Raw genomic sequence first — 24,205 nt, forward strand, 5'->3', positions numbered from 1 at the left:
TATATAGGCCTATATCGCTTTTTGTGTTTTTATGTTTTTTATTTTAGGGAAAAAATGGTACATTTTTTAAATACCATGTATGTCAATATTTGGGAGACAGACATGATGTAAACAAAGTGGAAATGAGTATTTTTTCTCTTTAATTGGCTACGGATCTTCAGGTTTTAAGCTAAACGTTGTTCAGGCAGCTCATTTGAACACAATTTCAGTATGTCAGATGTAATACACTTTGTTATTCTGATGTATTTCAGCACATTCCGGCTTATGTGGGAGTTTCGTACCACCCAGCCAGACTGCAACATGATAGAACAACATAAGGTTGATTGACCGTGTGCTTTTAATGTCGTCGTGAATTCCGGTGCCACGCATGAATTTTAGACCAGACAATTTCCAAGGAAGACATAAAGGCTGTAGTGATGTTGAGAAGTATTCTTAGTCAAAGATTTCGGCAAAGGAACAATGAAATTCTGGAGATTCTTCGGAACTTGAGGACTCAGTGTGTCAGTTATCTTCCTCGAGGCTCAGTGAGCTTTGTAAGAAGGCGAATAAATCATGCTGGAGAAGCTGAGGTTGAGAGCGATGCCCTTGCAAGGGAATTGGAAGCCAAGGCTCATAGAGACTTGCGACCGATAGACACTATCGATCCTGTGATACTGAAATATACCAATTTTATCAATGATATCCGTGATGGTGAACACGTACAAGAAAAAGTTTATATGACCAACTTTGGCAGTATTCGTTTCGATAATGAAAATGTGCCGTCCGTGCATGGACAGTATGATAGTACTTATGGCCCTGACATGAAAGTTTTATTGGAGAAGAAGCTGTCACAAGCAGACATTAAGGGTGAAGAATTGAATAATGAGGTGGATAATGAGTCTCCAAGTGAAACTGAGATCGCGTCACACACGTCCACTCCTGCAACACATCAGGTAGGATTATCAGTCTCACAAAGTACCTTCCAAGAAGGAAAAGAAGCATATATATCATCAAGTAGTAATAGCTCAGCATTAAATGACAATGATGGCATCAATTACATAGATGATTTATACTTCGGAACAGCGGTGGAGAGGCATTCTCAGACTCGTGATAATCAGGGTGAAGAAATAAATAAGATGATAAGGACAAGTACGGCTCATGCCAGTGATCTGAATTACATTGATGAGTGTGTATTTGGCAGCGCCGTGTCAAGACACAATGATGGTGATAACCGTAATGTAAATGCATCTCAGAAACCCATCCATATTGATAGCGAACAGTTCAATGTAAAACAAAAATCACTTGAAGATGGTGATCTAGGTTACATTGACAAAGTTTATTTTCAGGACTCGTCAGAAACCTTAAGCGAGAATGGAGAAGTTGCTGCTGAAATCCCAGAAGTTGACAATAACTTAACAAGTAGGACCAAAAGTAAAGATACAGAAACCATAACCGAGTCTTGTTTGAGGAAAGTACTCAAAAAGAATAGTACTCCTGCAGTGGAGTCATACATGATAGGGAAATCAGAGGAAGAGGAAGCACCTCATATACATGTTGTAAAAGCACAAGAAAAAACCATTCCTAATTCTCCAGCGGCAGACACATTGCCAAAATCGGCCTATGAATTTGTAATAAAGAAGAGGAAAGAGTTGCATGAAGAAAGTCATGGTATGGACACAGTGCATGGAGGCAAAGGAAGAAGAGGTGTGAACAAAATTTTAAGTTTATTGAACATACAGAAGAAAGAAAATTGTACAAAGTACGAAATTAGTAAATTACTTAAGAAGAGTGTGATATACGATAGGTGTAGGTATATATGTATCTTTTGTAATGTAAATGTAAAGTTCCTTTCTTGTGATAGATTTATAAAATCTTATTTTGACATGCTGTTGAAGATTTTTTTTGTTGAATTTGCCATTTTGTTTGGATGAAGTTTATGAGCTAGAATATGTCTGTCTTGCATGGATAGAGTGATGTTTTCTTCATAAACATGATTCATCCATTCTCATTTTCAGATGATGTTGTTGGCTTGTACAAGCCTTATGGCATGTCTGTGCATGGAGGACCAAATAGTCCCTACCATGTCCTCTTGGACTACCTTCCTGAGTTAGCCAGACATTTGAATGTTGAAAAGTTGTACCCAGTCCACCGACTTGATGCAAACACCACAGGTATATTCTTATTTTGATTTTATTACCCATTGACTAATAAGATCAATCTGTTTACTAAAACATTCTTAGCTTTTTCATTACTTCTCTGGTGTTACTCCTTCCCTTTTGTATACTTTGAAGTTGCACACTGATGGTATCCTATTTGTATTTCTCATGATCATATCTTGTGCAATGTAATTGTGAATGACTGCTTCATTATGTGATGGTCAAATCAATGTGCAGATTTCTTCAGAAATAGGACTGGTATAATTTGGCCCATGATTCCTGAGGGCACAAAAGTAAGCAGCACAAATGCAAAATGATGTTTCTGCACATTTCCTCAAGCTTGAGTGTATTGAAATGCAATTTCATTGGGAGGATGTTTGTTTTACTGTGTAAGTGTTGAGTGTTTGTTGTAGCTAACCAAGACAATAAGAGTATAAACACAATTTCTTTTTTCTTTCACTCGGCCATTTCCCGCATTAGCTAGGTAGCATTAAGAACAGAAGACTGAGCATTAGAGGGAATATCCTCACTTAGCTCCTTTCTTTGTTCCTTCTTTTGGAAATTTGAAAATGGGAGGGAAGGATTTTCAGCCCCCCACTCCCTCCCCTTTTAGTTGCCTTCTACAACATGTAGGGAATGTGTGGGAAGTGTTCTTTCTCCCCTATCCCCAGGGATAATATATATATATATATGTGGTGTGGTGTGAGGTGGTTTGATTGAGTAAGTAATGAAAGAGTAAGAGGGATGTGTGGTAATAAAAAGAGTGTGGTTGAGGGAGCATAAGAGGGTGGTTTGAAATGGTTTGGTCACATGGAGAGAATGAGTGAGGAAAGGTTGACCAAGAGGATATATGTCAGAGGTGGAGGGAATGAGAAGTGGGAGACCAAACTGGAGGTGGAAAGATGGAGTGAAGTAGATTTTAAGTGATCGGGGCCTGAACATGCACGAGGGTGAAAGGCGTGCAAGGAATAGAGTGAATTGGAATGATGTGGTATATCAAGGTCGACGTGCTGTCATTGGATTGAACCAGGGCATGTGAGGCGTCTGGGGTAAACCATGGAAAGTTGTGTGGGGGCTGGATGTGGAAAGGGAGCTGTGGTTTCGGTGCAGTATACATGACAGCTGGAGACTGAGTGTGAACGAATGTGGCCTTTGTTGTCTTTTCCCAGCCCTACCTTGCGCACATGCAGGGGTAGTGGGTTGTCATTTCATGTGTGGCGGAGTGGCGACGGGAATGAATAAGGGCAGACAGTATGAATTATGTACATGTGTATATATGTATGTGTGTGTATATATATGTATACGTTGAGATATATAGGTATGTATGTGCTGTGTGTGGACGGGTATGTATATATATATGTGTATGTGGGTGGGTTGGGCCATTCTTTCGTCTGTTTCTTTGCGCTGCCTCGCTAATGTGGGAGGCAGCGACAAAGTATAATAAGAATAAAAATATATATATATATATATATATATATATATATATATATTATCCCTGGGGATAGTGGAGAAAGAATACTTCCCACGTATTCCCTGCGTGTCGTAGAAGGCAACTAAAAGGGGAGGGAGCGGTGGGGCTGGAAATCCTCCCCTCTTGTTTTTTTTTAATTTTCCAAAAGAAGGAACAGAGAAGGGGGCCAGGTGAGGATATTCCCTCAGAGGCCCAGTCCTCTGTTCTTAACGCTACCTTGCTAATGCGGGAAATGGCGAATAGTTTGAAAGAAAGAAAGAAAAAGAATATATATATATATATATATATATATATATATATATATATATATATATATATATATATACAAATATATATATCATTAAATTTTAGGGAGAATAAAAAGATGTTCTGGAAGGAGGTAAATAAAGTGCGTAAGACAAGGGAGCAAATGGGAACTTCAGTGAAGGGCGCAAATGGGGAGGTGAAAACAAGTAGTGGTGATGTGAGAAGGAGATGGAGTGAGTATTTTGAAGGTTTGTTGAATGTGTTTGATGATAGAGTGGCAGATATAGGGTGTTTTGGTCGAGGTGGTGTGCAAAGTGAGAGGGTTAGGGAAAATGATTTGGTAAACAGAGAAGAGGTAGTGAAAGCTTTGCGGAAGATGAAAGCCGGCAAGGCAGCAGGTTTGGATGGTATTGCAGTGGAATTTATTAAAAAAGGGGGTGACTGTATTGTTGACTGGTTGGTAAGGTTATTTAATGTATGTATGACTCATGGTGAGGTGCCTGAGGATTGGCGGAATGCGTGCATAGTGCCATTGTACAAAGGCAAAGGGGATAAGAGTGAGTGCTCAAATTACAGAGGTATAAGTTTGTTGAGTATTCCTGGTAAATTATATGGGAGGGTATTGATTGAGAGGGTGAAGGCATGTACAGAGCATCAGATTGGGGAAGAGCAGTGTGGTTTCAGAAGTGGTAGAGGATGTGTGGATCAGGTGTTTGCTTTGAAGAATGTATGTGAGAAATACTTAGAAAAGCAAATGGATTTGTATGTAGCATTTATGGATCTGGAGAAGGCATATGATAGAGTTGATAGAGATGCTCTGTGGAAGGTATTAAGAATATATGGTGTGGGAGGAAAGTTGTTAGAAGCAGTGAAAAGTTTTTATCGAGGATGTAAGGCATGTGTACGTGTAGGAAGAGAGGAAAGTGATTGGTTCTCAGTGAATGTAGGTTTGCGGCAGGGGTGTGTGATGTCTCCATGGTTGTTTAATTTGTTTATGGATGGGGTTGTTAGGGAGGTAAATGCAAGAGTTTTGGAAAGAGGGGCAAGTATGAAGTCTGTTGGGGATGAGAGAGCTTGGGAAGTGAGTCAGTTGTTGTTCGCTGATGATACAGCGCTGGTGGCTGATTCATGTGAGAAACTGCAGAAGCTGGTGACTGAGTTTGGAAAAGTGTGTGGAAGAAGAAAGTTAAGAGTAAATGTGAATAAGAGCAAGGTTATTAGGTACAGTAGGGTTGAGGGTCAAGTCAATTGGGAGGTGAGTTTGAATGGAGAAAAACTGGAGGAAGTGAAGTGTTTTAGATATCTGGGAGTGGATCTGGCAGCGGATGGAACCATGGAAGCGGAAGTGGATCATAGGGTGGGGGAGGGGGCGAAAATCCTGGGGGCCTTGAAGAATGTGTGGAAGTCGAGAACATTATCTCGGAAAGCAAAAATGGGTATGTTTGAAGGAATAGTGGTTCCAACAATGTTGTATGGTTGCAAGGCGTGGGCTATGGATAGAGTTGTGCGCAGGAGGATGGATGTGCTGGAAATGAGATGTTTGAGGACAATGTGTGGTGTGAGGTGGTTTGATCGAGTGAGTAACGTAACGGTAAGAGAGATGTGTGGTAATAAAAAGAGCGTGGTTGAGAGAGCAGAAGAGGGTGTTTTGAAGTGGTTTGGGCACATGGAGAGGATGAGTGAGGAGAGATTGACCAAGAAGATATATGTGTCGGAGGTGGAGGGAACAAGGAGAAGAGGGAGACCAAATTGGAGGTGGAAGGATGGAGTGAAAAGGATTTTGTGTGATCGGGGCCTGAACATGCAGGAGGGTGAAAGGAGGGCAAGGAATAGAGTGAATTGGAGCGATGTGGTATACCGGGGTTGACGTGCTGTCAGTGGATTGAATCGGGGCATGTGAAGCGTCTGGGGTAAACCATGGAAAGCTGTGTAGGTATGTATATTTGCGTGTGTGGACGTATGTATATGCATGTGTATGGGGGGGGGGTTGGGCCATTTCTTTCGTCTGTTTCCTTGCGCTACCTCGCAAACGCGGGAGACAGCGACAAAGTATAATAAAAAATAATATATATATATATATATATACATATTATCCCTGGGGATAAGGGAGTAAGAATACTTCCCACGTATTCCCTGCGTGTCCTAGAAGGCGACTAAAAGGGGAGGAAGCGGGGGGCTGGAAATCCTCACCTCTTGTTTTTTTTTTTTAATTTTCCAAAAGAAGGAACAGAGGGGGCCAGGTGAGGATATTCCAAAAAAGGCCCAGTCCTCTGTTCCTAACGCTACCTCGCTAACGCGAGAAATGGCGAATAGTTTAAAAGAAAGAAAAAAGATATATACATATATTATATTTTTTTATTTGTTATACTTAAACGCCGTCTCCCATGTTAGCAAGGTAGTGCAAGGAAACAGACGAATGGCCCATCCCACCCACACACTTATGTATATACATGAATGCCCACACACGCACATATACATACATATTCATCTTAATGTATACATACATATACATACACAGACATATACATATATACACATGTACATATCCATACTTGCTGCCTTCGTCCATTCCTGTATCCACCCCGCCACACATGAAATAGCATCCCCCTCCCCCCAACGAGGCAGTGCTAGGAACACAAAAAAGGCCACATTTGTTCACACTCTTTCTCAAGCTGTCATGTTTAATGCACCAAAACCACAGCTCCCAATCCTCATCCAGGCCCCACAGACCCTTCCACAGCTTTATATACAGTTGACGCCTTGCTTTTATGTGATATTGTTGGGACTACTATACCTTTAAACACCCATTTTTGCCCTCCCAGATAATGATCTCTCTTTCCACACATTCTTCAGCACTCTCAGAACCTTTGACTCTCATACATCCAATGACTCTCTTCTTCTTCCATGGTTCCATTCACTGCCATGTTAACTCCCAGGTGTTGAAAACTTTTTCTTACTCTAGTTTTTGTACATTCAAACTTATACCCTAACTAAACTGTCTCTTAACTCTGCTAAACTTAATAATAATTGAAAGAATGGCATTAGTTGCTCACTTTCCTTACCCAGGTTGAATGTATAACGCTCTAAAAACATAGTCTCCTATCCACAGCTAGACCTAACTGACCTTTCTGTGTTTTTCCCCGACCACTTCTTATTCTCTGGCTGTCTTTAACAGCATGTTATCCCCAGAATGCTATATTGCTATTACCCCTCAGAACCTATTTCACTCCATCCCTCCATCTGTGGTTCAGTCTACTTCTCTTTGTCTCCTTTACTTCCAACAGGTTTGGATGGTATTGCAGTGGAATTTATTAAAAAAGGGGGTGACTGTATTGTTGACTGGTTGGTAAGGTTATTTAATGTATGTATGACTCATGGTGAGGTGCCTGAGGATTGGCGGAATGCGTGCATAGTGCCATTGTACAAAGGCAAAGGGGATAAGAGTGAGTGCTCAAATTACAGAGGTATAAGTTTGTTGAGTATTCCTGGTAAATTATATGGGAGGGTATTGATTGAGAGGGTGAAGGCATGTACAGAGCATCAGATTGGGGAAGAGCAGTGCGGTTTCAGAAGTGGTAGAGGATGTGTGGATCAGGTGTTTGCTTTGAAGAATGTATGTGAGAAATACTTAGAAAAGCAAATGGATTTGTATGTAGCATTTATGGATCTGGAGAAGGCATATGATAGAGTTGATAGAGATGCTCTGTGGAAGGTATTAAGAATATATGGTGTGGGAGGCAAGTTGTTAGAAGCAGTGAAAAGTTTTTATCGAGGATGTAAGGCATGTGTACGTGTAGGAAGAGAGGAAAGTGATTGGTTCTCAGTGAATGTAGGTTTGCGGCAGGGGTGTGTGATGTCTCCATGGTTGTTTAATTTGTTTATGGATGGGGTTGTTAGGGAGGTAAATGCAAGAGTCCTGGAAAGAGGGGCAAGTATGAAGTCTGTTGGGGATGAGAGAGCTTGGGAAGTGAGTCAGTTGTTGTTCGCTGATGATACAGCGCTGGTGGCTGATTCATGTGAGAAACTGCAGAAGCTGGTGACTGAGTTTGGTAAAGTGTGTGGAAGAAGAAAGTTAAGAGTGAATGTGAATAAGAGCAAGATTATTAGGTACAGTAGGGTTGAGGGTCAAGTCAATTGGGAGGTGAGTTTGAATGGAGAAAAACTGGAGGAAGTGAAGTGTTTTAGATATCTGGGAGTGGATCTGTCAGCGGATGGAACCATGGAAGCGGAAGTGGATCATAGGGTGGGGGAGGGGGCGAAAATTTTGGGAGCCTTGAAAAATGTGTGGAAGTCGAGAACATTATCTCGGAAAGCAAAAATGGGTATGTTTGAAGGAATAGTGGTTCCAACAATGCTGTATGGTTGCGAGGCGTGGGCTGTGGATGGAGTTGTGCGCAGGAGGATGGATGTGCTGGAAATGAGATGTTTGAGGACAATGTGTGGTGTGAGGTGGTTTGATCGAGTAAGTAACGTAAGGGTAAGAGAGATGTGTGGAAATAAAAAGAGCGTGGTTGAGAGAGCAGAAGAGGGTGTTTTGAAATGGTTTGGGCACATGGAGAGAATGAGTGAGGAAAGATTGACCAAGAGGATATATGTGTCGGAGGTGGAGGGAACGAGGAGAAGAGGGAGACCAAATTGGAGGTGGAAAGATGGAGTGAAAAAGATTTTGTGTGATCGGGGCCTGAACATGCAGGAGGGTGTAAGGAGGGCAAGGAATAGAGTGAATTGGAGCGATGTGGTATACAGGGGTTGACGTGCTGTCAGTGGAGTGAATCAAGGCATGTGAAGCGTCTGGGGTAAACCATGGAAAGCTGTGTAGGTATGTATATTTGCGTGTGTGGACGTGTGTATGTACATGTGTATGGGGGGGGGGTTGGGCCATTTCTTTCGTCTGTTTCCTTGCGCTACCTCGCAAACGCGGGAGACAGCGACAAAGTATAAAAAAAAAAAAAAAAAAAAAAAAAAAACTTCCAACACAAATACCCTCTTTGTAAACCTCTCCTCATTCATCCTCTTCATATGTGCAAACCATTTCAGCACACATTCTTCAGCTCTCTGAGTCATATTCTTCTCAGTTTCACAGGTCACCATTTCCACCATGTATGCTTTAACTCGACATTTTAGAGTTTAGTAGTGGATGGTTCATATGATCTCATTCATTGTTTAAAAGGTAGACCTGCTGGTCTGTCATGCTATGAACGAGTTTATTTATAGCCATATTCTTGAAATGACTTCATCATTACCAGTTTTTATTGATGCACCTCATCTCTCTTCCAGGAGTGTTACTGATGGCACGTACTCCTGCTATGGCAGACACTTTGAAGGAAATGTTTAAGGAGCAACAACTAAAGAAGACATACTGGGCTATCACTAAAGGCATTCCAAGCCCACTTCAAGGTGAAAAATTTTGTTGTCAGCAGACACTAAGAACTTCGCCAATCTGAATAATGTGTTATAAACCATTAATGAATATTGATTTTACTAATGTTTTTGTACATCCTGCTTTATAATTTTCTATTGATTGATTATCTCAGTACTGACAAGTACTTTTATATTTCATTTTTTAACAGTTAGAATAAAAACTATTAGAAATCACTTCAGAACTTAAGAATTAAGACAAAAATTGAGATTTCTTTAAGAATTGAATATGTCTTGAAACCATTGTAGTTTAAAGTCATAATTTCTTCATATTATTCATGTCTGATACGCAGTTGCAGTAGCTGTACTATATAGCAAGTAGGAGAATTTTTCATATATATATCCCTGGGGATAGGGGATTAAGAATACTTCCCACGCATTCCTCACGTGTCGTAGAAGGCGACTAAAGGGGATGGGAGCGGGGGGGGCCAGAAACCCTCCCCTCCTTGTATTTTAACTTTCTAAAAGGGGAAACAGAGGAAGGAGTCACGCGAAGAGTGCTCATCCTCCTCGAAGGCTCAGATTGGGGTGTCTAAATGTGTGTGGATGTAACCAAGATGAGAAAAAAGGAGAGATAGGTAGTATGTTTGAGGAAAGGAACCTGGATGTTTTGGCTCTGAGTGAAACGAAGCTAAAGGGTAAAGGGGAAGAGTGGTTTGGGAATGTCTTGGGAGTAAAGTCAGGGGTTAGTGAGAGGACAAGAGCAAGGGAAGGAGTAGCACTACTGAATCAGGAGTTGTGGGAGTATGTGATAGAGTGTAAGAAAGTAAATTCTAGATTGATATGGGTAAAACTGAAAGTTGATGGAGAGAGATGGGTGATTTTTGGTGCATATGCACGTGGGCATGAGAAGAAAGAACATGAGAGGCAAGTGTTTTGGGAGCAGCTGAATGAGTGTGTTAGTGGTTTTGATGCACAAGACCGGGTTATAGTGATGGGTGATTTGAATGCAAAGGTGAGTAATGTTGAGGGAATAATTGGTATACATGGAGTGTTCAGTGTTGTAAATGGAAATGGTGAGGAGCTTGTAGATTTATGTGCTGAAAAAGGACTGGTGATTGGGAATACCTGGTTTAAAAAGCGAGATATACATAAGTATACGTATGTAAGTAGGAGAGATGGCCAGAGAGCGTTATTGGATTACGTGTTAATTGATAGACGCACGAAAGAGAGACTTTTGGATGTTAACGTGCTGAGAGGTGCAACTGGAGGGATGTCTGATCATTATCTTGTGGAAGCAGAGGTGAAGATTTGTGGGGGTTTTCAGAAAAGAAGAGAGAATGTTGGGGTGAAGAGAGTGGTGAGAGTAAGTGAGCTTGTGAAGGAGACTTGTGTGAGGAAGTACAAGGAGAGACTGAATACAGAATGGAAAAAGGTGAGAACAAAGGAGGTAAGGGGAGTGGGGGAGGAATGGGATGTATTTAGGGAAGCAGTGATGGCTTGCGCAAAAGATGCTTGTGGCATGAGAAGCGTGGGAGGTGGGTTGATTAGAAAAGGTAGTGAGTGGTGGAATGAAGAAGTAAGATTATTAGTGAAAGAGAAGAGAGAGGCATTTGAACGATTTTTGCAGGGAAAAAATGCAAATGAGTGGGAGAGGTATAAAAGAAGAGGCAGGAGGTCAAGAGAAAGGTGCAAGAGGTGAAAAAGATGGCAAATGAGAGTTGGGGTGAGAGAGTATCATTAAATTTTAGGGAGAATAAAAAGATGGATCTGGAGAAGGCATATGATAGAGTTGATAGAGATGCTATGTGGAAGGTATTAAGAATATATGGTGTGGGAGGCAAGTTGTTAGAAGCAGTGAAAAGTTTTTATCCAGGATGTAAGGCATGTGTACGTGTAGGATGAGAGGAAAGTGATTGGTTCTCATTGAATGTAGGTTTGCGGCAGGGGTGTGTGATGTCTCCATGGTTGTTTAACTTGTTTATGGATGGGGTTGTTAGGGAGGTGAATGCAAGAGTTTTGGAAAGAGGGGCAAGTATGAAGTCTGTTGGGGATGAGAGAGCTTGGGAAGTGAGTCAGTTGTTGTTCGCTGATGATACAGCGCTGGTGGCTGATTCATGTGAGAAACTGCAGAAGCTGGTGACTGAGTTTGGTAAAGTGTGTGAAAGAAGAAAGTTAAGAGTAAATATGAATAAGAGCAAAGTTATTAGGTACAGTAGGGTTGAGGGTCAAGTCAATTGGGAGGTAAGTTTGAATGGAGAAAAACTGGAGGAAGTAAAGTGTTTTAGATATCTGGGAGTGGATCTGGCAGCAAATGGAACCATGGAAGCGGAAGTGGATCATAGGGTGGGGGAGGGGGCGAAAACTCTGGGAGCCTTGAAGAATGTGTGGAAGTCGAGAACATTATCTCGGAAAGCAAGAATGGGTATGTTTGAAGGAATAGTGGTTCCAACAATGTTGTATGGTTGCGAGGCGTGGGCTATGGATAGAGTTGTGCGCAGGAGGATGGATGTGCTGGAAATGAGATGTTTGAGGACAGTGTGTGGTGTGAGGTGGTTTGATCGAGTAAGTAACATAAGGGTAAGAGAGATGTGTGGAAATAAAAAGAGCGTGGTTGAGAGAGCAGAAGAGGGTGTTTTGAAATGGTTTGGGCACATGGAGAGAATGAGTGAAGAAAGATTGACCAAGAGGATATATGTGTCGGAGGTGGAGGGAACGAGGAGAAGTGAGAGACCAAATTGGAGGTGGAAAGATGGAGTGAAAAAGATTTTGTGTGATCAGGGCCTGAACATGCAGGAGGGTGAAAGGAGGGCAAGGAATAGAGTGAATTGGATCGATGTGGTGTACCAGGGTTGACGTGCTGTCAGTGGATTGAATCAGGGCATGTGAAGCGTCTGGGGTAAACCATGGAAAGCTGTGTAGGTATGTATATTTGCGTGTGAGGACGTATGTATATACATGTGTATGGGGGTGGGTTGGGCCATTTCTTTTGTCTGTTTCCTTGCGCTACCTCGCAAACGCGGGAGACAGCGACAAAGCAAAAAGATATATATATATATATATATATATATATATATATATATATATATATATATATATATATTGAATCAAGGCATGTGAAGCGTCCGGGGTAAACCATGGAAAGCTGTGTAGGTATGTATATTTGCGTGTGTGGACGTGTGTATGTACATGTGTATGGGGAGGGTTGGGCCATTTCTTTCGTCTGTTTCCTTGCGCTACCTCGCAAACGCGGGAGACAGCGACAAAGTATAAAAAAAAAAATATATATATATATATATATATATATATATATATATATATATATATATATATATATATATATATACAGCGCTGGTGGCTGATTCATGTGAGAAACTGCAGAAGCTGGTGACCGAGTTTGGTAAAGTGTGTGGAAGAAGAAAGTTGAGAGTAAATGTGAATAAGAGCAAGGTTATTAGGTACAGTAGGGGTGAGGGTCAAGTCAATTGGGAGGTGAGTTTGAATGGAGAAAAACTGGAGGAAGTGAAGTGTTTTAGATATCTGGGAGTGGATCTGTCAGCGGATGGAACCATGGAAGCGGAAGTGGATCATAGGGTGGGGGAGGGGGCGAAAATTTTGGGAGCCTTGAAAAATGTGTGGAAGTCGAGAACATTATCTCGGAAAGCAAAAATGGGTATGTTTGAGGGAATAGTGGTTCCAACAATGTTGTATGGTTGCGAGGCGTGGGCTATGGATAGAGATGTGCGCAGGAGGATGGATGTGCTGGAAATGAGATGTTTGAGGACAATGTGTGGTGTGAGGTGGTTTGATCGAGTAAGTAACATAAGGGTGAGAGAGATGTGTGGAAATAAAAAGAGCGTGGTTGAGAGAGCAGAAGAGGGTGTTTTGAAATGGTTTGGGCACATGGAGAGAATGAGTGAGGAAAGATTGACCAAGAGGATATATGTGTCGGAGGTGGAGGGAACGAGGAGAAGTGGGAGACCAAATTGGAGGTGGAAAGATGGAGTGAAAAAGATTTTGTGTGATCGGGGCCTGAACATGCAGGAGGGTGAAAGGAGGGCAAGGAATAGAGTGAATTGGATTGATGTGGTATACCGGGGTTGACGTGCTGTCAGTGGATTGAATCAGGGCATGTGAAGCGTCTGGGGTAAACCATGGAAAGCTGTGTAGGTATGTATATTTGCGTGTGTGGACGTATGTATATACATGTGTATGGGGGTGGGTTGGGCCATTTCTTTCGTCTGTTTCCTTGCGCTACCTCGCAAACGCGGGAAACCGGCAAAAAAAAAAAAATTTTTTTTTTTTTTTTTTTTTTTATACTTTGTCGCTGTCTCCCGCGTTTGCGAGGTAGCGCAAGGAAACAGATGAAAGAAATGGCCCAACCCCCCCCATACACATGTATATACATACGTCCACACACGCAAATATACATACCTACACAGCTTTCCATGGTTTACCCCAGACGCTTCACATGCCTTGATTCAATCCACTGACAGCACGTCAACCCCGGTATACCACATCGCTCCAATTCACTCTATTCCTTGCCCTCCTTTCACCCTCCTGCATGTTCAGGCCCCGATCACACAAAATCTTTTTCACTCCATCTTTCCACCTCCAATTTGGTCTCCCTCTTCTCCTCGTTCCCTCCACCTCTGACACATATATCCTCTTGGTCAATCTTTCCTCACTCATTCTCTCCATGTGACCAAACCATTTCAAAACACCCTCTTCTGCTCTCTCAACCACGCTCTTTTTATTTCCACACATCTCTCTTACCCTTACGTTACTTACTCGATCAAACCACCTCACACCACACATTGTCCTCAAACATCTCATTTCCAGCACATCCATCCTCCTGCGCACAACTCTATCCATAGTCCACGCCTCGCAACCATACAACATTGTTGGAACCACTATTCCTTCAAACATACCCATTTTTGCTTTCCGAGATAATGTTCTCGACTTCCACACATTCTTCAAGGCTCCCAGAATTTTCGCCCCCTCCCCCACCCTATGATCCACTTCCGCTTCCATGGTTCCATCCGCTGCCAGATCCACTCCCAGATGTCTAAAACACTTCACTTCCTCCAGTTTTTCTCCATTCAAACTCACCTCCCAATTGAATTGACCCTCAACCCTACTGTACCTAATAACCTTGCTCTTATTCACATTTACTCTTAACTTTCTTCTTTCACACACTTTACCAAACTCAGTCACCAGCTTCTGCAGTTTCTCACATGAATCAGCCACCAGCGCTGTATCATCAGCGAACAACAACTGACTCACTTCCCAAGCTCTCTCATCCCCAACAGACTTCATACTTGCCCCTCTTTCCAAAACTCTTGCATTCACCTCCCTAACAACCCCATCCATAAACAAATTAAACAACCATGGAGACATCACACACCCCTGCCACAAACCTACATTCACTGAGAACCAATCACTTTCCTCTCTTCCTACACGTACACATGCCTTACATCCTCGATAAAAACTTTTCACTGCTTCTAACAACTTGCCTCCCACACCATATATTCTTAATACCTTCCACAGAGCATCTCTATCAACTCTATCATATGCCTTCTCCAGATCCATAAATGCTACATACAAATCCATTTGCTTTTCTAAGTATTTCTCATACATTCTTCAAAGCAAACACCTGATCCACACATCCTTTACCACTTCTGAAACCACACTGCTCTTCCCCAGTCTGATGCTCTGTACATGCCTTCACCCTCTCAATCAATACCCTCCCATATAATTTGCCAGGAATACTCAACAAACTTACACCTCTGTAATTTGAGCACTCACTCTTATCCCCTTTGCCTTTGTACAATGGCACTATGCACGCATTCCGCCAATCCTCAGGCACCTCACCATGAGTCATACATACATTAGATAACCTTACCAACCAGTCAACAATACAGTCACCCCCTTTTTTAATAAATTCCACTGCAATACCATCCAAACCTGCTGCCTTGCCGGCTTTCATCTTCCGCAAAGCTTTTACTACCTCTTCTCTGTTTACCAACTCATTTTCCCTAACCCTCGCACTTTGCACACCACCTCGACCAAAACACCCTATATCTGCCACTCTATCATCAAACACATTCAACAAACCTTCAAAATACTCACTCCATCTTCTTCTCACATCACCACTACTTGTTATCACCTCCCCATTTGCGCCCTTCACTGAAGTTCCCATTTGCTCCCTTGTCTTACGCACTTTATTTACCTCCTTCCAGAACATCTTTTTATTCTCCCTAAAATTTAATGATACTCTCTCACCCCAACTCTCATTTGCCCTTTTTTTCACCTCTTGCACCTTTCTCTTGACCTCCTGTCTCTTTCTTTTATACGTCTCCCACTCAATATCATTTTTTCCCTGCAAAAATCGTCCAAATGCCTCTCTCTTCTCTTTCACTAATACTCTTACTTCTTCATCCCACCACTCACTACCCTTTCTAATCAACCCACCTCCCACTCTTCTCATGCCACAAGCATCTTTTGCGCAATCCATCACTGATTCCCTAAATACATCCCATTCCTCCCCCACTCCCCTTACTTCCATTGTTCTCACCTTTTTCCATTCTGTACTCAGTCTCTCCTGGTACTTCCTCACACAAGTCTCCTTCCCAAGCTCACTTACTCTCACCACCCTCTTCACCCCAACATTCACTCTTCTTTTCTGAAAACCCATACAAATCTTCACCTTAGCCTCCACAAGATAATGATCAGACATCCCTCCAGTTGCACCTCTCAGCACATTAACATCCAAAAGTCTCTCTTTCGCGCGCCTGTCAATTAACACGTAATCCAATAACGCTCTCTGGCCATCTCTCCTACTTACATAAATATACTTATGTATATCTCGTTTTTTAAACCAGGTATTCCCAATCATCAGTCCTTTTTCAGCACATAAATCTACAAGCTCTTCACCATTTCCATTTACAACACTGAACACCCCATGTATACCAATTATTCCCTCAACTGCCACATTACTCACCTTTGCATTCAGATCACCCAACACTATAACCCGGTCTCGTGCATCAAAACCACTAACACACTCATTCAGCTGCTCCCAAAACACTTGCCTCTGATGATCTTTCTTCTCATGCCCAGGTGCATATGCACCAATAATCACCCATCTCTCTCCATCAACGTTCAGTTTTACCCATATTAATCGAGAATTTACTTTCTTACATTCTATCACATACTTCCACAACTCCTGTTTCAGGAGTACTGCTACTCCTTCCCTTGCTCTTGTCCTCTCACTAACCCCTGACTTTACTCCCAAGACATTCCCAAACCACTCTTCCCCTTTACCCTTGAGCTTCGTTTCACTCAGAGCCAAAAGATCCAGGTTCCTTTCCTCAAACATACTACCTATCTCTCCTTTTTTCACATCTTGGTTACATCCACACACATTTAGGCACCCCAATCTGAGCCTTCGAGGAGGATGAGCACTCCCCGCGTGACTCCTTCTTCTGTTTCCCATTTTAGAAAGTTAAAAAAATACAAGGAGGGGAGGATTTCTGGCCCCCCGCTTCCGTCCCCTCTAGTCGCTTTCTACGGCACGCGAGGAATGCGTGGGAAGCATTCTTTCACCCCTATATATATATATATATATATATATCTTTTTTTTTTCTTTTAAACTATCTGCCATTTCCCGCATTAGCGAGGTAGCGTTAAGAACAGAGGACTGGGCCTTTGTATAATATCCTCACCTGGCCCCCCTCTGTTCCTTCTTTTGGAAAATTAGAAAAAAGAAAAAAAAAACGAGAGTGGAGGATTTCCAGCCTCCCGCTCCCTTCCCTTTTAGTCGCCTTCTACGACACGCAGGGAATACGTGGGAAGTATTCTTCATCCCCTATCCCCATATATTATATTATCCCTGGGGATAGGGGAGAAAGAATACTTCCCACGCATTCCTCACGTGTCGTAGAAGGCGACTAGAGGGGACGGGAGCAGGGGGCCAGAAATCCTCCCCTCCTTGTATTTTAACTTTCTAAAATGGGAAACAGAGGAAGGAATCACGCGGGGAGTGCTCATCCTCCTCGTAGGCTCAGATTGGGGTGTCTAAATGTGTATGGATGTAACCAAGATGTGAAAAAAGGAGAGATAGGTAGTATGTTTGAGGAAAGGAACCTGGATGTTTTGGCTCTGAGTGAAATGAAGCTCAAGGGTAAAGGGGAAGAGTGGTTTGGGAATGTCTTGGGAGTAAAGTCAGGGGTTAGTGAGAGGGTTAGGGAAAATGATTTGGTAAACAGGGAAGAGGTAGTAAAAGCTTTGCGGAAGATGAAAGCCGGCAAGGCAGCAGGTTTGGATGGTATTGCAGTGGAATTTATTAAAAAAGGGGGTGACTTTATTGTTGACTGGTTGGTAATGTTATTTAATGTATGTATGATTCATGGTGAGGTGCCTGAGGATTGGCGAATGCGTGCATAGCCATTGCAAAAGGCAATGGGATAAATGAGTGCTCAATTACTTAATTTGTTAGTATTCCTGTAAATTATTGGAGGTAGTGGATTGAGAGGTGAGCATGTACAAGCATGAGATTGGAAGCAGTGTGGCTTCAAAATTTCATATGGTAGTTAATTGAGTAATTCGATAAAATTATGAGCGGAGGCTGAAATCTCCCTCTCCTTATTTGATTTGAGAGTGAAGGCATATAAGGCATGAGATATTCAAAAAAGGCCCTGTGGTTTCAATACCTTCATATGGGTATGTTTAATCTTGTAATTCACACACCTTAATGTTAGATTAACGTGAGTTTGATAGTTAATCTAAGAATTTAAGCAGTGAATCAGTTAAAGTGTAAGTGATAGATTTTATCATTATAGGTGTTATTGACATACCAGTAGCAGAAGGTGTCATTGATGGTCGACGCCGCATGATCCTAACACCAAATGTTGAAGGAATAAAAACCTTTGCTCGTAACAGTCATATGGCTGTTACCACTTTCAGAGTAAGTGGACACATAAATCTTTGATGAGAGATCCCCAGTCTAAGATATAGGTAAAGATTGGTTGCATATCAACAGTCAAGGAAACAGAATTTATATGGTAGTTATTAATTATCTCATCGTCACAAAGAATTATGCACTGTTTTCATCAACTGCTTAATTCCTTAGTGGATGTTAGATAACAAAAGAATACCAGTGTTTACAGCAGTTCATACTAAACTGGATGAAAGTTAGAGACAGGGAACAATTAGCTTCTCCATCTTACAGTGGCATATTGATCATTATGTCAAAATTTGAATGAAATACCCTTTGGACCTTTACCAGGAATTTGTGATCTAACTCTGGTCCTTGAAAGTACTAATGTAGCATTAGTACTCATTTCTTACTTAACTGTAATTGATTATCCACAGGTCCTGGCAAAATCTAACAGTGCAGCTTTTGTTGAACTGTTGCCTATGACTGGAGTAAAGCACCAACTCCGGGTCCATCTTGGCTTTGGGCTGTCTTGTCCTGTTCTTGGCGATCATAAATACTCCCACTTGCGGAAGTTGGCTCCTCAGGTGAGACTTGTTAAATTTATCAAATGCATGTATTATTAGGCATAAATGGGAGCATTATGCACTTGAAATATTATCACAGGGTATTGTTGATATACTTATTATTTGTAATTCTGTATTTATCTGTTTTATCATTACCTGGTGTTCTTGGGCTCTTCTTGCAAGTGATGACTCTGACAAGTCTTTTCTGACAAGGCTATATCATCGTCATTGGACATGGCCAGAAGGAAGTACAGCCTATTAAAGGACCTTCCCACCCCAAAAGGAACTCATCTTGCTGTGTCCCAAATAGAGTTCAGCCTTAAGCTACTAGAGTCCCAGAAATGGGGTCCTGGGGTTGCATAACTAACTCACCATTAATACCACTCCCAGTTTTCATGGTGTGGATCAGTTACATGTAGCCTCTAAAATCACTTACATACATGGTCAACCCATTTTCAGTGCATTTTGAAAGTGAATCAGGGGCTGCCAGCTTTGCCTGAGCACCTCTTACTGTTTCACTTTACACACTAAGTTATCAAGTGAGACCAATACCTCCAATCATTCTCTTTCATACACAGAATACATCCTTTGCATCAAATCCCCAATCAGTCCTCTTAACATTTTCATCAGAAATATGCATAGCTTTAATCAGTTCTCACGCAGCTTCTCTCATACACATCCATGCTCTGCCTCTTTTCCTTGTACAGTTTGCTGTACTGTTCTTTATTTCCTTGACCAACCTTTCCTCTGCAATACATTCTACATGACCATACTATCCTTTAAGAGTAATATAGACCACTGTTTAGTAAATTTTTTTAAGAGCAGTTGATGTTGTCACTCAGCAGTCATTCATATGTTTGTCCCTTGGGGCACATGCTTTCAGTCTGTCATACTCCCTTGTCCAATCACTCCTTCACCTTTGATTTTCCTCATTTCTGTATAGTAAGGACTACTCTATGATATGATTTACATGTACTCTGTCATTCCTCATACTTTTCTTTATTTTTTCATACGAAATAATTCCTCCTCTGCCCATTCTTTGTGTTTACCCATATTACCTCATCATTACATCCTCATACTTCCTCATTTGCTTCCTTGAAATTTGTTTGTATCCTTCATACTTTCATTTACCTATATACTCATCTGCAAGTCTACCTTGTGTATAGGTTGACCCTTGATTTTTTGCCAATAAATCATTAATTTATGTTATGCCTTGTGTATAGGTCGACCCAGGTTTTTGTGGGTAATGGAGCAACAAGTCAGGGTAATTAAGCATTATATTTTATGGCATATAAAACTCTTCTCAGAAAGTCCTCACTAAAAAACACTCTATGTTCTATAAACTGAGGTTCGCTGAGCTTGAAACACTGAGCACCAAAGGCAAATTGTTTGCCATTTATTATAACAGCACTTTTCACTGAAATCCAGGTAGTTTCAGCAAAAATATTGTATATTTCCACTCAAGTATTTATTCAAGTCAGTTAGGATAGAATATTGTTGTAATACAAGTTTTTTTTTTCAAATGAAAATCATTCAAAAGGCAATTACGGTAACATCTTTTGAACAGTGAAAGAAAGTGAAAGTCATTTGTTTTCATGATGATTTTATCCCACTTTCCTTCGTAATACGTGCATCATTTCAGCAAAAATATTACTTTACCATGAGTATATTATATCAAGCTTAGTACGAGTAGAATATCATCGTAATATAATTTTATTTGAACCAGAAACTATTAAAAAAACAAGTAACATCTCTTGAACATGGAAAGGTTACTGTAGGTAAAGGTTTTTGTTTTTGTCGTGTATTTTATCCTATTGTACATTGAAACATATCATGTTTCAACAAAACTACCATTTGTTTCTGAGAATATATTCATTCAGGCACAGTTATGGTAAAATATACTTTTGATGTAAGTTTTTTAAACTGAAAATGATCTGATTTGAAAAACACATACTGTCTAGCAAATACAACATAGCCCTGGTCACGAATACTTTACTTTTGCATTGGCCCTTTCCCTGCGTATCGTAGAGGGCGACTAAAAGGGGAGGGAGCAGGGGGTTGGAAATCTTTCCCTCTCGTTTTTTTTTTAATTTTCCAAAAGAGGAAAGGGCCAAGTGAGGATATTCCCTCAAAGGCTCAGTCCTCTGTTGTTAACTCTACCTCGCTAATGTGGGAAATGGCAGTGAAAAAAAAAATGAAATTGTGTTTATACTGGGAGCCTTGAAGAATGTGTGGAAGTCAAGAACATTATCTCGGAAAGCAAAAATGGGTATGTTTGAAGGAATAGTGGTTCCAACAATGTTGTATGGTTGCAAGGCGTTGGCTATGGATAGAGTTGTGCGCAGGAGGATGGATGTGCTGGAAATGAGATGTTTGAGGACAATGTGTGGTGTGTGGTGGTTTGATCGAGTAAGTAACGTAAGGGTAAGAGAGATGTGTGGAAATAAAAAGAGCGTGGTTGAGAGAGCAGAAGAGGGTGTTTTGAAATGGTTCGGGCACATGGAGAGAATGAGTGAGGAAAGATTGACCAAGAGAATATATGTGTCGGAGGTGGAGGGAACGAGGAGAAGAGGGAGACCAAATTGGAGGTGGAAAGATGGAGTGAAAAAGATTTTGTGTGATCGGGGCCTGAACATGCAGGAGGGTGAAAGGAGGGCAAGGAATAGAGTGAATTGGAGCGATGTGGTATACCGGGGTTGACGTGCTGTCAGTGGATTGAATCACGGCATGTGAAGCGTCTGGGGTAAACCATGGAAAGCTGTGTAGGTATGTATATTTGCGTGTGAGGACGTATGTATATACATGTGTATGGGGGTGGGTTGGGCCATTTCTTTTGTCTGTTTCCTTGCGCTACCTTGCAAACGCGGGAGACAGCGACAAAGCAAAAAAAAAAAAAAAAAAAAAAACTTTTATTGTCTTGCTGCTTATTTCCAGAAATATGTGATACAATGTTACGGTACTTTTAATTACTAACTGTTGCATATTTTACGTTTCCATTGTTTACTGGCAGTAACTGGTAAATATTTTTCATGTTTGAAGCTAAAAGCTGCTCCTAGCCATTCCCATCATTCACAGATTTTAACCTAACAAAACTATTACCCACATACAGGTCGACCCCTGAATTATTTGCCTAAAAATTTGGTCTTAAAAGTCAAACTATACATGAATATTTGTTTCCTTCTCTCTCCTTATCCTGTGTCCCTCTTTTAGTACAAAAATTATACTGTTGATAAAAAGTTTTGTTAGATATGATTCATTGGCTTGAAAGTGACTTTAATTTTCATTACCACTTACATCTGTTCAATCTGTTTCTCTCATTCTCACCAGCGACTTCCTGGGGACATCTTGGATCATCTGATGTTAAAACAAAGCAAAGTAAGGGAATTGCCCATGTTCCTCCATAGTCGGTCCATATTGTTACCTGAAATTGTGGATGGAAGGAATATAACGATTGAGGCCAAACTTCCAGCATTTTTCAACAAAGCTCTCTCTTACCTGGGGTTGAATAGAAATGTAAATCAGATAAGGTATGATGGCTACAGAAGTCTAGACTGACATTTTTACACTTGAGGAAACTTTGCAGTAAAATGTTTGTGTGGAGAAATAGGTCATATATAATTGATGTTGCAAGAAAAACTATATTAGTATTTTTATTGGATTACATAAGTTATATAATATGTGTATTATTATCCTTTAGATGTAGTTGCTGTGTGTATACATTACATTATTTTAATTATTTTTTCTTTTTTTGTTTATGTTTCGTATATATCAAGTTGGATAGTAAATAGAGTTTCCCTAAACAGTTAGGTTATTATTAGACCATCTTCATACTTTACATGTATTGAAGGTGCATGGTAGAGTGTGATCCTGAAAAGTTGTGCATGTTATTCCTGTCTTGTAAGTGATGTAAGCTTCAAATGTTTATAGTGCAGTGTTAAAAATGGGCTGGAGGAAGAGTAAGGACTGCTTGAGGAGGTTTAAAAGAAGCTGTAAAGTAGAAGTAAGGATTAGAAAATTATTATAGAAAAAAAGGAAAGCAAAAAATGCACAAGGGTGACATATGGTTGTCTTTGAAAGATGAGAAATTCATCTTCATTGCTAAACCATTTAGTTACTGTAGGGTGAATGTGATTTAAGAAAGGAACAATTAATGTATTGCAGAACAATCTTCAGTTCTTCATGGGGGCTAAAGCCAGATAGTCTAATGCAGTAACTAATATAAATTATTGTTTTTTTCTTATACTTAATTACCCTCTTTCCTTTAGTGAGGTAATGTCATGAACAAACATAGACCTCATTTTTACATGTCCAGTCAAAACATCATGTATAAAGACATCCATATTCAATCCAGACAAACTCATCTAATCCATACTTTACCTTCACCCCTTTGTATTTCCTGTTTCAGCCCATTGACAGCACTTTACCCTCCTATATAACACATCCATTCATTTTATCCAGTGTATACCTCTCATCCTGGGCTTGGCAGTTGGCTCACACCCTAATCAGGTGTTCATCTTCTGCCTGGGGTTGGTTAACAAATAGGCACCTGGCTTCGGCTGGGGTGTGTGTGTATGTACATAATTAGGGATAAAGACATGATACATATATACAAGGTTGACAGGGCAACACTAGTGTGGAACCATCTCCTCATAACACAAATAGTAATTATGTAGCACACTTCCTTGCATCTTAAAGGAGTATGTTTCTGAACAAGGTTTCAGCCTTGCTTACCTGTTTCACCTCACTTGGAAGTAGGACATGGTCCAGCCCATCCCCAAGAAATGAAACTATTCTAAATTCCATCACTCATACCTCTGTTATTTCCAAAATGTTTGAAGCTCATATAAACTCTCGCTTTCTTTACCATAATCTTGTTTCCCTCCCCCAAATCATCAGAACAGCTTTTTTGGTGCAAGGTCTACTGATGTCTCTTCCTTGTGATACACCTCAGGTCACCCATGTTTAGGGATTTTGGTGAATATTTTGTTGTAGCCCAAGGCATTTCTAAAGCATTTGTTTTGAGTGAGTCCAGCTCATGTAGATCAAAAAGGAAAAGATATGTAATTAGTAGAACCTGAGAAAATCATGCTTGGATGCAAAGATACCTACCAAGACGTTGCGGTCATGTAGGATGCATGGTAGATGTTAGGATAAAGATATATGGTTGTAAAGTTGAGGGTACAAGGAAAAGGGTTAGAATGTAAATTATGGACCAAAGCAGTGAGTAAATTACTTTGGGCTGGAGGTATTACAGTTGACTTCAGAGATTAGATTTTGAGTGTGGGCAATGGAGATTTTTTTAAGGTAACAATGTGATTAAGGATGTTAATCTCACTTGTTAAGGATACATGTGACAGAGAAAGAGGCTTTAATGAAACTGATCCACCCCATGATGGTAACATAAAACAGAGAAATGAGACTTTTTTTGGTAAACCGTAAGTCTTAGATACTAGCTGATTATGTATGATATTTTAGATTCCCAGCAATGATTATA

General features: G+C 40.8%; 1 protein-coding gene across 2 annotated transcripts; it reads left to right on the forward strand.

The window, feature by feature from the left end:
* The first annotated feature begins 93 nt into the window (after window positions 1-93).
* Window positions 94-22,386, forward strand: LOC139755339 (uncharacterized). Of its 2 annotated transcripts, none has more exons than XM_071673494.1 (6): window positions 94-1,785; window positions 1,995-2,150; window positions 9,130-9,249; window positions 18,051-18,175; window positions 18,583-18,732; window positions 22,039-22,386. In XM_071673494.1, the coding sequence occupies exons 1-6, from the start codon at window positions 417-419 to the stop codon at window positions 22,264-22,266; spliced, it is 2,148 nt and encodes a 715-aa protein (XP_071529595.1). In that variant the 5' UTR covers window positions 94-416; the 3' UTR covers window positions 22,267-22,386. The 2 variants fall into 2 exon arrangements, with proteins under 2 accessions (XP_071529595.1, XP_071529596.1); XM_071673495.1 differs by having other exon boundaries at window positions 135-1,683.
* Window positions 22,387-24,205: the final 1,819 nt, after the last annotated feature.

Source organism: Panulirus ornatus, chromosome 19 (genome assembly GCF_036320965.1).
Source record: "Panulirus ornatus isolate Po-2019 chromosome 19, ASM3632096v1, whole genome shotgun sequence".
Lineage (NCBI taxonomy): Eukaryota > Metazoa > Arthropoda > Malacostraca > Decapoda > Palinuridae > Panulirus > Panulirus ornatus.

What these genes read in the sequence shown, in the direction of transcription:
- LOC139755339 (XM_071673494.1), top strand. Translation starts at nt 417, where the DNA reads ATGTTGAGAAGTATTCTTAGTCAAAGATTTCGGCAAAGGAACAATGAA. An exon ending in ACTTGATGCAAACACCACAG is followed by an intron (nt 2,151 to 9,129) that starts GTATATTCTTAT and finishes TCTCTCTTCCAG; the next exon opens with GAGTGTTACTGATGGCACGT. An exon ending in CATTCCAAGCCCACTTCAAG is followed by an intron (nt 9,250 to 18,050) that starts GTGAAAAATTTT and finishes TTATCATTATAG; the next exon opens with GTGTTATTGACATACCAGTA.